This window comes from Lithobates pipiens, unplaced genomic scaffold, assembly GCF_037356315.1.
Source record: "Lithobates pipiens isolate NorthernLeopardFrog02 unplaced genomic scaffold, aLitPip1_a1.2 Scaffold_8, whole genome shotgun sequence".
Classification (NCBI taxonomy): domain Eukaryota; kingdom Metazoa; phylum Chordata; class Amphibia; order Anura; family Ranidae; genus Lithobates; species Lithobates pipiens.
Genome location: NW_027507903.1, coordinates 122602340 through 122616574, shown reverse-complemented (window position 1 = coordinate 122616574; position 14235 = coordinate 122602340). Strand labels below are relative to the sequence as shown.

The following is a 14235-nucleotide window of genomic DNA, read 5'->3' as shown; positions in this document are numbered from 1 at the left end:
GCAGCATCATGCTTTAGGGTTGTTTTTGACCCAAAGTATACATCCAAATCAACAAAGGAATGGCTTCACCAGAAGATTAAAGTTTTGGAATGGCCCAGCCAGAGCCCAGACCTGAAGCCTAATAAAAAAGCTGTGGGGGTGATCTGAAGAGGGCTGTGCACAGGAGATGCCCTCGCAATCTGACAGATTTGGAGTATTTTGCAAAGAAAAGTGGGCAAATATTGTAAAGTCAAGATGTGCCATGCTGATAGACTCATACCCAAAAAGACTGAGTGCTGTAAAAAAAAAATCAAAAGATGCTTCAACAAAGTATTAGTGTAAGGGTGAGCACACTTCTGCAACCATATTTAATTTTTTTTAATTTTTACTTCCCTCCACCTAAAAGATTTAAAATTTGTTGTTCAACTGAGTTGTACAGTTTAGAGCCAACATTAAAAAGGTGGAAAAAGTTCTGAAATTATTTATCTTTGTCTCTTTTTTTTTACATCAAAGAAACCTGACATTTTAACAGGGGTGTGTAGACTTTTTATATCCACTGTAGTACACACAAAAAACATGTTAGGCACACATTTAACCAATTGATTGCCTTAGATATTTAACCTCTTCCCATTAGTACAGCTAAAGTGCATATTTTTTTAGCATTGATCACTGTATTAGGGTCACTGGTTCCCACAAGGTGTTAGCATGATGTCTGCCGCATTATCACAATCCCGCTATAAGTTGCTGACTACCATCATTACCAGTTAAAAAAAGAAATTCATATATATATATATATATATATATATATATATATATATATATATATATATATATATATATATATATATATATATATATATATATATATATATATATATATATATATATATATAAAATGAGATTCTTTTTTTTTTTTACCAATAATATGTAGCAGAATACATATTGGCCTAGATTTCTGCAGAAAATTGATTTTTTTGGGATATGTTTTCTAGAAGTAAAAAAAAAAAATGTTTTTATTTCAAAATGATGGTCAGTCTTTTTTTGTTTACATCGCAGAAAAATAAAAATGCAGTGGTGATCAAAATACCACCAAAAGAAAGCTCTATTTGTAGGAAAAAATATTAATTTAATTTGTATACAGCGTTGCATGACTGTGCAATTATCATTTAAAAGTATTGCCAAAAAGCAAAAATTGGCCTGGTCATGAAGAGGGGTAAATCTCTTGGAGGTCAAGTGGTTAAATGGTCTAACAGTAGAATGTAAGCTCTAAGTGCAGGGCCCTCCTGTACCTTTTTTTGTACTGCAATTGTGTTGCCCCCCCTATACATTGTAAAGAGCTGCGTAAACTGTTGGCGCTATATAAATCGGGTATAATAAAATAAAAAAATACCAACATAGCACTATTATCATTTAGAGGCCTGTGCTGTGATTAAAAAAAATCTGTTAAAATGTATTTACCAGACACTCTAATATTAAGAAGCAAGTTGTTCACAAATGAGTGAAGTTTCACTCACCAGTCCATCTTTTTCCTCTGCCACTCTTTGATAATGTCCTGCAAGACTGGTGTAGTCCTCAACCTGTTTACTGCACTCAAGACACTTGAATCCATGGCGGATAAGTCCATATGGGTCTGCATAAAGTGGCATGGCTGGTGGAGCATAGGAAGAAGTCCCAGACCACACTCCAAGTGAAGTTGCTGGAGCTATGGTTCGTTGAGTGGAAGTTGAAGGTTGGGAGGAAAGTACTGTGGAAACCAAAGGTGGTGAAGCCAGCATCTGTTCTGAGGATATGGGCTTCATCATTAGCTGAGAGCACTGCATAATCAGTCCTTTACTCTTGTGATCCCTGGCATGACTTAACAGACTGCACTTGTTATAGAACTGAACCGTTTTAGAACACTGGGTACACATTACCTCAATATGGATACTCCTCCTGTTCTGGTGCTGAACAAGGCTCTTTTCCAAGGCAAATGAATCTCCGCATTCCAGGCAAGAATAACCAGAAGCTGGTAGAGAAATATTACAGTCAGGTGGGGGGTTCAAATTTGGGGTGTATGTTGGGACAGGGTTAGCACTATGTAAAAGTTTATTAAAAGCATCCACTATTACAGGAGCTGCAATTTTAACTTGATGTACAAGTGGCACTGCCATAGGAGCACTGTGTGCAGTCTGTCTCAATGGCGTAGGCTTCTGCCCCACACTAGTGCCAACACTATTGGGGACTAGGTTTAGGCTGGCAAGGTGGACAGCTTTGGGGAGCAGGTTGGTTGAACTAGTTGTACTGGTTGTGGACTTGACAGGAGCCGGTGACTGCTTCTTGTTCTGTGATGAACCAGTGTTCTTTGATGAACTACCGCCAGGGTTCTGAACACTTGATGTTTGCGTGTTCTTCTTTTTGTCCCCTTTAGCATTGGCTATTTGATTACTGACTGCATTTTGCTCTTGACTGCTAGCCGAAAGCCTTCCAGAACTCCTTGTCTTTTCCTTTTCTGAATCTGCAACTTCTTCAACATTCACAAGTGGTTTAATATCTTCTACAGATGAATTCTCACCAAGGAATTCCTCAGGAGATTTTACCCCATCGTCTGGCTCAACTTCTGGCAAAATTCTAGTTACAGTTCTTTTGATCTCACCTGATGACGTTTTTATAGTCTTGATCCTGACTTTTGGTATTGCAGGAGGTGAGCCAGCACAGACCGATGGAGAGTCTTTGCTGCTGGTGTCACTGCAGACACTCATTGGGCTGTCTGGATTTTTTATTATCTTTTTAACTACTTCAAGTGGACTCCTTGGGCTTTTTGGTGACTTCGGCATTTTTGGGCTTCCTTTAATACTGTCCTTTAATGGTATACCAACGTCTTTTGAAATATTCAAGGGCTCCTCCTTTGGGACTACGGCAACTTTTTTGGCTTGCAATGCCACTAAAGCAGCTACACAGGAAGATAATTTAGAGTGAGCAGGCTTAATACGTTGTCGGGGTGGCACAGCTGAGGAACACACACCTGATGTATCAGCCAAATTGTCATAAGTGTCCCCTGCACTGGAAAAGGGTTTCTCCTCAGAAATGCTGCCATCCTGAACATCCCTGAATGCCAGGGAAGGTCCAAGGAAACTGTTGGTTTTATCAATATCCTTGCTTTGCTCAGCAGGTTTATTTTTCTCTACTTCCATGCAGTCTGATTTTTGTTCCTTTTTACAATATTCATCAAACATACTAAGCTCAGGCTCTGCAGATTTCCCTAATGAATCCACCATGCAGCCTTCCTCAGGAACATACATAGAAGGTTGTGGAAAGTAAGGAGATTCTGCTGCTTTTTGCTTGTTCAGCACTACATCTTTTGGGTCTTCTGGCTCAGGGCTTGAAATTGGGCTGAACTGGCTAAAAGTTGGCAATGGTTCTGTTTTATGTGACTCAACTTTTTCACTGTAACCTCTAGAGTTGTCCCCATTGATGAAACCAGGCTCAAATTTTCCATAGCCAGGTCCAACAGCGTGGGGCTCAGGGCTCACTTCTGGACCCCGAAACCCATTTTGAAGAAGCGTTGGACCCATGTGATTTCCTTCTTTTTCTGCTGCCTCTAATGACTCCTGCCGACTGGTGTTTTTCACAATCACACTTACTGCGGGTACATCAGGGGCTGACACAGACTGAGCCAATGACAGGTTCTCATCCAAACACATCCCTGAAGTTTTCAGATGGTTCTCCTGCTCATCACTTGTAGACTGGATAGCTTCCTTTGGGTCCAAACTTGTGGCATCAGGGATATCAAAGGCAGCAAGTAGATCGTCAAAGTCCGGAGTCTTCATGTCCCCCATGACTGGAAATATGACAAGATCTGAAATGGGAGTGAATAGAATGACTATGCCATATGTTTTAACTAAAAGTAATCAGTACAACTCTCTCAAATATTCTAAGGGCTCCACTATGTATAGGTTCCATAAAATGAAAGTGCACAAAAGTAAATGTTAAAATGAACGTACTGGAGATTGGTCTGGCCTCAGCAAATGTGCACGATAGCGGCCTATGCAAAGTATAGCATACAAACAAGCTTTTAAGTGAATTTACACTATTAGCTACTGGAGCTCAGATGAGAACAAAACTTCTACCTGTTATTTGTAACCAAATCAAAATGTGCAAAACTAGGACAAAACCAAGGTATAAAAATGAGGGTTGCACCAATACCGATACTAGTATCAGTGCAGATACCGAGCATTTGCACAAGTACTTGGAGGGATATCCCCTCCAAGGTCTCAATCCCCCCAACAGGGTTGGTAAAAAAATAAAATAAAAAAAATAAAAAAAAGTATTGTAAAAAAAAAATATTTAAAAGTAAAACTGTAAAAATAATAAATAAAAAAGAATAAATATGACACCATCCACTCTCCACGCATATATAAAATAAAGAAAACGAATGACACACTCCAGGCCTCATCAGTGCTGCATATTAGTGCCATTGTCATAGGACATTAATAAAAAAAAATTATATATATATATATATATATAAAAAAACGATCAAAAACAGCGCATCAAAGGGACTAGTAGATTGATGTGAAAAAGACTTTAAAATGTCATTTATTAAATGTAAAAAATAAACACAGACATCTGATCCCTGCAGGATCTCAAACACATAAAAAAGCACAGGAGCGCGAACACACACAAAGCGCAGGAGCGCGAAACATGTAAGCAGGAGAGTCGGCATAGCAACCTTCCCCTTCACAGCCTTCCACGTGACAAGCCTCTCATGTGATCCACAGCCGCTCGGACAAGCGGCACTGCAGGCAGTGCAGCGTTCTCCAAGCTGCCTATGTGTACAGCTGATATCATCTGGTGACTAAGCTTGATCCTTACCACCTAGCGTGCAGCATTACACCTCTGCCTCCAAGCCGAACGCTTCAGATGGAGCCGAAATAAACACCTCCCCCTCGGTCATCAGACTGGACTCATCAGCTCTGCAGCCCATTGAACACCTATGAAGTGAGTGTCCCTAGGAACGTTGTTCCATTCGTTTACACTGACTTTTTGGGTTCTTTCAGATGATTGATTGCATTCATTAGGCATTCGAAAGCTGTGCACATTGGTCTTTGGTTTTGACCTTTCCAAAGTTATAATTGAGAGATCTGAGGAGCTTTTCATTATCAAACATCTGTCCGTTTTATGATTGGTGTTTTTTATGTGTTTGAGATCCTGCAGGGATCAGATGTCTGTGTTTATTTTTTACATTTAATAAATGACATTTTAAAGTCTTTTTCACATCAATCTACTAGTCCCTTTGATGCGCTGTTTTTGATCGTTTTTTCTGCTGCATCCATTTTTTGCCAAGTCCATAATGGGTTAACAGCCGCACATTGAGACCATCTACAGGACATTTATTTAAATAAACAAACATCCCACGAGATAGTCAAACGCTCTTAAAGAGACCATTCATTTGTGCGCCAACTTTATCTTGTTTTGTTTTACGATATATATATAAAATAATCGGCAAGTACTTGAAAAAAGTATCAGTGCTTGTACTCTGTCTTAAAGTGGAATCAGTGCAACCATGAAGAAAAAAAAAAAAAAAAAAAAAAAAAAAGGATAAAAAGAGAAGATTTTTTTTTCATTCAATTAAGTTTATTTTAATAAAATGCTTTTGGAGTAAAAATCTAAGATACATTAACAATTTAGTTTATTCAGCATGAAATGGAGTTTAGCTATGTAGCATGAGGCTATATATGCTGCAATATTTACATTTTTGGTAAACTCAACGAATCCAAGCTCTGCAGGCTGAGATAACATGCACTGCATTGATGCATTCATACAATTTCACAGAAACCATGAGATAAAACAAAGGTCAGAAATATTCCTTTATCCTATGGTTTTGCAAATCTATGTACATTACAAACTGTATGATTTAATCCGTTCTGATATCGCTGTTTTACTAACTTGACAGCTTATTATTCTAAATAGGAAACCTCCATTTTGCTTGCAAATATTAAGAGATTCTAACTACCAGCAAGAATGAGTCCTTACATTTACCGAGCACCTGTCATTTTAGATCCATCATGGCAGCGCCTGTTAGCGGGCTTCCGCTCACCTGCTGCCGCCACATCCCTCACCATTAAAGTGAATTGGACTGTCGGTGAGTCAACAGCGTTTCAGAGGAGGAGTCGCTGCAGGACAGAGATGACAGTTGCGCATTAAAAAATTACGATTTTAATCGATTTTAATCGAGTTGATTTAAATGAAACCTTTTTACTAGTGATTTAAATCAAGATCGACCCTGGACAAAACAGCAGCAATTAAAAGGTGTCATAGCTATAGGACAGTGCCACTGCCCAGTTAGAGGAAAAACTACTTAGACATTTAGCAATTATTTAAATGAGGAAATACAGTGGAAATATATGCAGTTAAAACACAATTGAGAATTTAAATAATTTTAATATATAAAACAGACTCTAGCAGCAGATCCCTCACAGCAGTCTGTAGCATGCAGTGCCATTTATATTAAACTGGATTATCACTTTCGGTGGGAATAAAACCTTGCTTCGGCCCAACAGTGCTGTTCAGCAACTTCATGTTCAATCCCTGTACCCAGTGATCCAACTGCCTTACAAAAACTAGATTAACAACCTTTACACAGTTACTTCTAATGCTTAGGAACAAAATGCAAAACCAACTGATTTAAAGCCACATTTGTTGTAATGCCACACCATCTTGATAAGCATGGCAATAGAATTACAACATGATTACATTTATATCCCAAAAACAGATTGTATTATAAAAAGGAGGGGAACTTACCAAGTGGGTCTATTGCATGGCTCCACTTTGAGTAGACACCTCACAATGCCTATAAATGGATAACCAGATTAGTAAATAAGTTATTTCTATCATAAAATGTACACTTTCACTAAAAATGCATCTTGGAGTACAATATCATACAGCAATATTGCATAGTATGCCTGTATCCCTTTAACAAAGAACTTTGCCATAGTAATGCTTCGTTAGCCTTGGTAATTTTTTTTTTTTTTAATTGCACTTGTTTTTTGTAATGTGGTCACCCCTTCATATTATAAACTAAATGCAACTAAGCAACATTTGTGAAAGGAAACCTGTCATGGGAGAAATATGAAGGCAGCCATTGTTGATCTTGAAAATGCAAGCTGCATGTCTGACATATAAATCCTCTGGCTTCAAAGTTTTGATCCACTGACCTTAACAAGCATTCAGATTAGGAGTTCTGACTTCACTCGCCAGCTTTGGACGTGGAAACCAAAATATTGCAATATTTAGCCTAGAACTAGTATTTTTGGTGGTAAGAAGTGGCTGCCAGCTTATCTTTCTCACGAGAGAATACCTTTAAAAAGGAGAAGAGTGGGAACAGTAAAAAACAACTTACCTGCTTACCTACCTGCTGCAGAAATCAGTCCAATGCTGCAGCTGTCCCTGCCAGGAACTGAATGATTACATGGCTGCTGATCACTCATTTCTTGGATCAGCTCTTTGCCCTCCCCTTCCAGTGATTACTGGAGTGTTGGGCAGTAGAAGGGGTACTTAGAGACTGGCTCAGGCTCTAAGCAGAACGCTAAGAGGCCAAGCCAGCTGCTTGTAAAGCATCTGGGTGGATCCGTAAATTACTGTTGAGATCCCTCCAGAGGCTGGAGTGGCTCTGTGACCCACAAGAGAAGTATGGCCAAAAGCGCTTCAGTCATACTTCTATTTTAAAGAGCAAATCAATGTTTTAGATATAAAAAAACATTTTTTTTTCTATTTGTGCCTGTAGCATGAAAACTACACAAATGTTAATAAAAATATTAAAACTTCAATTACAAAAACTAGCACTTCTACCTAAGGCTAGCTAATGTCAAAGTGAACACTATACGAAGGAGTATTCATTGTAAAAGCCACTCATTCGGTCACATAAGAGGGAACCACCTGAACATTTTTAACTCATGATCTGTATATAAACTATCCCGCATGCTGGGGATATGTTACGAAACATCCTAGGGGAAAGCCAACAGCTGCCTGGAAAGACCGGTGATCAGGAACTTGCTTGGCACTCGCACTACCCCCCCCTCTAGCGCTCGCTAGGCGATCCACTCGCACCCCCTCCCCGGCATGTAATCCATGGTCTTACATGGTGCTGCGGTAAAGGTGCGGGGAGGGGACCATTGGCGAAATGAATCCAGGGTAGGTCTCCAGGAAGAGGCTGTTGTTACTCCTGGCAACCGAACAGGAAGTGGGTCCCGAGACCCAATTGGCGGGGAGTCCTAAGACTCCCTGGCCAATCAGGTATTCAGACCCGCTTCCTGATTGGCTGGGAGGAGAAGCAGGAGACATTAGCAAATATTGGCATTAATACAGCAATCAATGCTATAAAATTGCATTGATTACTATAAAAATGTCACTGGCAGTGAAGGGGTTAGCCACTAGGGGGCGAGGAAGGGTTAAGTGTGTCCTAGTGGAGTGTTTCTAACTGTCTGAGGGATGGGCTGTGTGTTACGTGGACACTGATCACTGGAAAAAAAAATAAATAAATAAATAAATAAAAATATAAAATCGATTTGCTGAAATTTGGAATCGATTTGACCTCTCAACTCGATTCAAGATTTAAGTCAATTTTTTCCCCAGCCCTAATTAATAAACTGGATTCGGACAGACTATTTACATTATCGGCCTGGAAATCTCTGGTCAACTCTAATGTTACCCTATACAGGATGACTTATAACGCTAGGGGGTGTCCTAAAAATATTTACCAGAATTTGGGCCAGATGGGTGGAATCCATGGAAACAGTGTCTGACAGCTCTTAATCAGGGGGAGAAATAGTATAATATCTTTGAAGGTTTTTGTTGTAGTTCATGGGATGCTATATGCCTTCATCCGACCCGACATGAGAACTCAGATGAAACCATCAAGTATGGTATGGAATAATATAAGGTGAATAGTAGCAGCCCACTCCGAAACAATTTGGGGAGTTTACCCTTTTGTGTTTTTATTTGTTCTTTGTGTTTTGGATTGATTTACAGAAAACAAAATGCTTTATGTACATATGCAGTTATTTGTGAAGGATGTATGGAATACCTATCCTGTATCGAAAAAGCATTGTTATACTTGATTCCATGTATTTGTTTTCTGTAATTTGCTTTGTGCATATGGCAATAACACAATCTAATAAAAAGCGGAAAAAGCAACTGCCAATATAAAGTATGCATAACAAAATAAAATATTGAGAGGCAGAAGCAGAATACATGCGATCTCTGCTCACCCGATATGCCTTATGTTTGAGATTCGTTCCGGCCCACGGTCTCTAGGATGTTTTCTGCTTTGCTTCTGACATGCCCATCAGGTGTCCAAATAACCACAGATGTTCAAGACAAAAAAAAGATGCCGCCTGGAGAAAAAAGAAAATGAACTGTAGTAAAATGATGGGAATACTTTGATCCTATGGGATATATTTACAGGCCAAATTGTAGCCAAGCACATGACATGTTTAGCTAAAATGGTTATTTCCTTTTGTTAATGATCATTAGATTCAATAATATGCACATATTTGCTGATATGTTTTGAGTTGGACAACATTTCCCTTAATACCTGAATATCAGTGAAGCACACAAAGCAGAAAAAGCTGCCAACACCTAAGCTACAGGCGTAAGAAAAAAAAAAAAAAAAAAAATGTTTACAACGGCATCTCCCCGTTCTCCTTCCCCGTGAGACGATCGCGGGTATCCTGGCGGCAATCGAGTTCGCGGAACCAGCGACCAGACTCACGGGGGTCCCGACCGGCACGTGCGCGCCGCCAGGCCAGCAAATTCAACTGGATGTACCTCTACGCCAGTTTGCCTGCCCGTGCCATTCTGCCAACGTACATCGTCGGTCGGGAACTAGTTAAATACAATATCAATGAAAAATGATTACTCATCAAAATACAGTACATAACATTAATAATAAAGTGCAAGTAGTGATAAAAGTGCAAAACTACTTGAAAAAGTGCAAACTTATACCGAAGTATTGTGCAAAAAAGCTGAATAAAGTGCAGTATGATAATGAAGTAGCAAATATTTCTGAAATAAATCCGTGTACCACACTGATTAAATAATTCAGTAATGTGAACAAATAATTATTATATCCAGTCCCAAAAATATAAAGAAAATTAAATTAAAATAAGAATCTTCATAAGTGAGTTCAATAAGCTGAAAATGTCCAAATTGGGCCCAAAGTGTCAAAATTTTGTGTGGCCACCATTATTTTCCAGCACTGCCTTAACCCTCTTGGGCATGGAGTTCACCAGAGCTTCACAGGTTGCCACTGGAGTCCTCTTCCACTCCTCCATGACGACATCACATAGTTGGTGGATGTTAGAGACCTTGCACTCCTCCACCCTCTATTTTGAGGATGCCCCACAGATGCTCAATAGGCTTTAGGTCTAACGACATGCTTGACCAGTCCATCACCTTTACCCTCAGCTTCTTTAGCAAGCTAGTTGTCGTCTTGAAGATGTGTTTGGGGTCAGGAAGGGGATCCTGGTCTACTTCAGTATCTCACAGTACATGTTGGCATTCATGGTTCCCTCAATGAACTGTAGCTCCCCAGTGCCGGCAGCACTCATACAGCCCCTGACCATGACACTACCATGCTTGACTATAGGCAAGACACACTTGTCTTTGTAATCCTCATCTGATTGCCACCATACATGCTTGACACCATCTGGACCAAATAAGTTTATCTTCGTCTCATCAGACCACAGGACATGGTCCCAGTAATCATGTCCTTAGTCTGCTTGTCTTCAGCAAACTTTTGGGGGGCTCTCTTGTGCATTATCTAGAAGAGGCTGCCTTATGGAAAGACAGTCATGCAGACCAATTTGATGCAGTGTGCGGCATATGGTCTGAGCACTGACAGGCTGACCCCCACCCCTTCAACATCTGCAGGAATGCTGGCAGAGCTCATGTGTCTATTTTCCAAACACAGCCTTTGAATAGGACGCTGAACATTTGCACTCAACTTTTTTTGGTCAACCATGGCGAGGCCTGTTTTAAGTAGAGTCTGTCCTGTTAAACTGCTGTATGGTCTTGGCCACTGTACTGCAGTTCAGTTTCAGGGTCTTGGCAATATTCTTATAGCCTAGGCCAGGGGTGCCCAACCAGTGGCCCACAGAGCCCTCCGATGTGGCCCACGACCTCCTTCTGTGGGATGGCAGATTGGCAAGCCCAGATCATGGGTTGCAGACCCGCCATCCCAGAGCATCAGTGTTAATGAAGCCGGCAAAGCAAGCAGCTGTGGAGCAGATCTGTATAAGCCAGGGCTCGACAAAACCCGGGCGCCAGGTCGCATTGGCGACTAGAAATAGCGACCTCGCGCCTGGGGCAGCACAGCTGGGGGTATCCTGTCTCTGTGGACCCCCCCAGCGTGATCGCGTCGGGCCTTCCGCCGGCGGCCGAAAATTTAGGCCGCGGCTTTGAGGCCTTCTGCGGTCCTATGATTCCTTATGGAATCTGGCGCCCTCTTGTGGTCGCCGTTGGTATGACAAACCAGCAATGCTAATGAAGCTTCCTCTGCCTGTTTTATATTACCCGCCTCTTCTTCCCTTTATTTAGAACCCCCTAAACATTATATATATTTTTTATTCTAACACCCTAGAGAATAAAATGGTGGTTGTTGCAATACTATCTGTCACACCGTATTTGTGCAGCGGACTTACAAGCGCACTTTTGTTGGGAAAAATAATTTAGTTAATAAAAAAATAAGACAACAGTAAAGTTAGCCCAATTATTTTTTATATTGTGAAAGATAATGTTACGCCGAGTAAATTGATACCCAACATGTCACGCTTCAAAATTGCACCCGCTCATGGAATGGCGACAAACTTTTACCCTTTAAAATCTCCATAGGCGACGTTTAAAAAAATTCTACAGGTTGCACGTTTTGAGTTACAGAGGAGGTCTGGGGCTAGAATTATTGCTCTCGCTCTACCGATCACGGCGCTACCTCCTACGTGTGGTTCGAACACCGATTTTATATGCGGGCAGGACAGGGCGCGTTTAAAAATTATTTTTTCTGCTTATTTTAACTTTATTTTTTTCCACTGTTCTTTAAAAAAAAAATTGTGTCACTTTTATTCTTATTACAAGGAATGTAAAAATCCCTTGTAATAGAAAAAGCATGACAGGTCCTCTTATATATGAGATCGGGGGGGTCAGAGAGACCTCGGATCTCATATTTACACTAAAATGCAATTGAAAAAAAAATTGTCATTTGAAAAAAATAAATAAAAATGTCCCTCTAAGAGCTATGGGCAATGCTTTGGTGACGGGGGGGGGGGGGGGGGGGCGGCGCTGCCATCTTCCCCTCACTCGTCTCCATGTCAGGCCAGGGACAGGTCCGGATCGCCGTCACGGACCTGGCTCCTAACTTTTTAAGCTGGCTCTTAGATTCCAAGCAAATTTGTCAACCCCTGGTATAAGCTGATGCTTCCTGTATAGTGCAGTCTCTTGCCACAGGCGGAGTGATAACAAATGCACTCTGCCAGGGACAGCAATAGCATCTACACAGTGGTTACTTGGCTGCTTTCAAACTGATCAATCCTTTTCCGTTAGGGCGGATCGGAGGACCCATAGAGTAGAGTGGGCTGTGTCCGTGTCCACTCTGCATGGATATGTCATCGGCCTGCTCTGCTCATTGTGGCCCGCGACTGGTTACCAAGTCGCTTAAGTGGCCCTCGCTCTTCAAAAGGTTGGGCACCCCTGGCCTAGGCCATCTTTATATAGACCAACAATTCTTTTTTCAGATCCTCAGAGAGTTCTTTGACATGAGGTGCCATGTTGAACTTCCAGTAACCAGTATGTGAGAGCGATGACACTAAATTTAACATACCTGCTCCCCATTCACACCCGAGACCTTGTAACACTAACGAGTCGCATGACTCCGGGGAGGGAAAATGGCTAATTGGGCCCAATTTGGACATTTTCACTTAGAGGTGTACTCAATTTTGTTGACAGCAGTTTAGACATTAATGGCTGTGTGTTGAGTTATTGTGAGGGGATAGCGAATTTATACGGTTATGTAAGATGTACACTCACTACTATACATTGTAGCAAAATGTCATTTATTCAGTGTTGTCACGTGAAAAGACATAATAAAATATTTAGAAAAATGTGGAGGGGTGTACTCACGTTTGTGAGATACTGTATGTGTGGAAATAACCCACTTTATTTGCCCTGGTGACTACTATCTCCTTCATAGAAAATGGTGGGAAATTTAATGTTTGTCACTGGAATTGCAGGCGAGTGGAACTCTTCCAATGGGGTAACCTGATTTTCGTGACAAATCCTCTTGCATTGCAGAGTTCCCTCTTACTTCCTGCTGTGTCTCTGGGACAGGAAGGAAAGGGAAATCTCTCTGTTGGGACATAGCCATATACTTTAAAGCATATCTCTTCGAGTCCCCAACTGTTTGTGGGGAAAAAAAAAAAAAGGATGTTAATTTTGTTTGGGTACTGCATCGCACGCCCACGCAATTGTCAGTTAAACCGATGCAGGCCGTATCACAAAAAATGGCCTGGTCCTTGAGCAGCCAAATCTTCCGGGGCTGAAGTGGTTAAATTTCTGCACAAAATGGAGGCATCAATATTATCTAAAATGTAAAAAGCTAAACTAATAGTTTTACATAACGCAGCAACATCCACACACACCGGACACTCATCGTTAGATGCGATTTATTCTTTCAAAGCAAATATGCCTTTGCACACTTGTACTGACAAGTACTCCAATATTTCCTTTCCACCTCTGTTTCTCCCACTCAGCTAATATGACCCCAAAGCTAACAGAGAGGGGCAAGCAAGGATGCTAGACAGGGGGGCGTGGACTGGACATGGACGGATAGAGACGTGCATTACTTGAGCTCCCGGCCGTCTCTCACCTCGGCGGACAAATTGTACAGATAGACCGCACTATGCCCACCTCTAAGAAAAAGACCACACACAGGAACGGCAAACCTACCCGACCACCGACTCCTGCATCGCACTCGGGTGATATCGGGAGACTTTTTCAGCTCCCTCAGCACCGCTCCCCGGGCCCCAATATGGCGCCGGAGCGCACCCACGTGGAAGCTGACCGGGCTACCTGCTCCTCGCCAGACCTGGATTCGGAGGCTTCTCAGGCTTCTTTACCAGCCCCTCACCTGGGGACACCTCAGCCACTCCATAGTGCTCCACTGGACGTCATGGAGACCCCCCGACCGACACAACCGATGGAACCAGACCTCCGTCTGCTCCTACAAGCTCT

At 41.4% G+C, this 14235-nt stretch overlaps 1 protein-coding gene across 2 annotated transcripts in view; it reads right to left on the bottom strand.

Moving 5' to 3' along the window:
• The window catches only part of ZNF592 (zinc finger protein 592), a 76548-nt gene that overhangs the window by 42205 nt on the left and 20108 nt on the right, over positions 1-14235 (bottom strand). The window contains exons 2-5 of one of the 2 annotated variants that reach the window (XM_077469765.1): positions 9222-9347; positions 6757-6805; positions 5989-6128; positions 1494-3814 (exon numbers count right to left, since the gene is read on the bottom strand). In XM_077469765.1, coding sequence (XP_077325891.1) covers positions 1494-3794 — 2301 coding nt within the window. In that variant the 5' untranslated portion in view covers positions 3795-3814; positions 5989-6128; positions 6757-6805; positions 9222-9347. The remainder of the gene's footprint in view (positions 1-1493; positions 3815-5988; positions 6129-6756; positions 6806-9221; positions 9348-14235) is intronic. The other variant, XM_077469764.1, reaches the window with a different exon arrangement.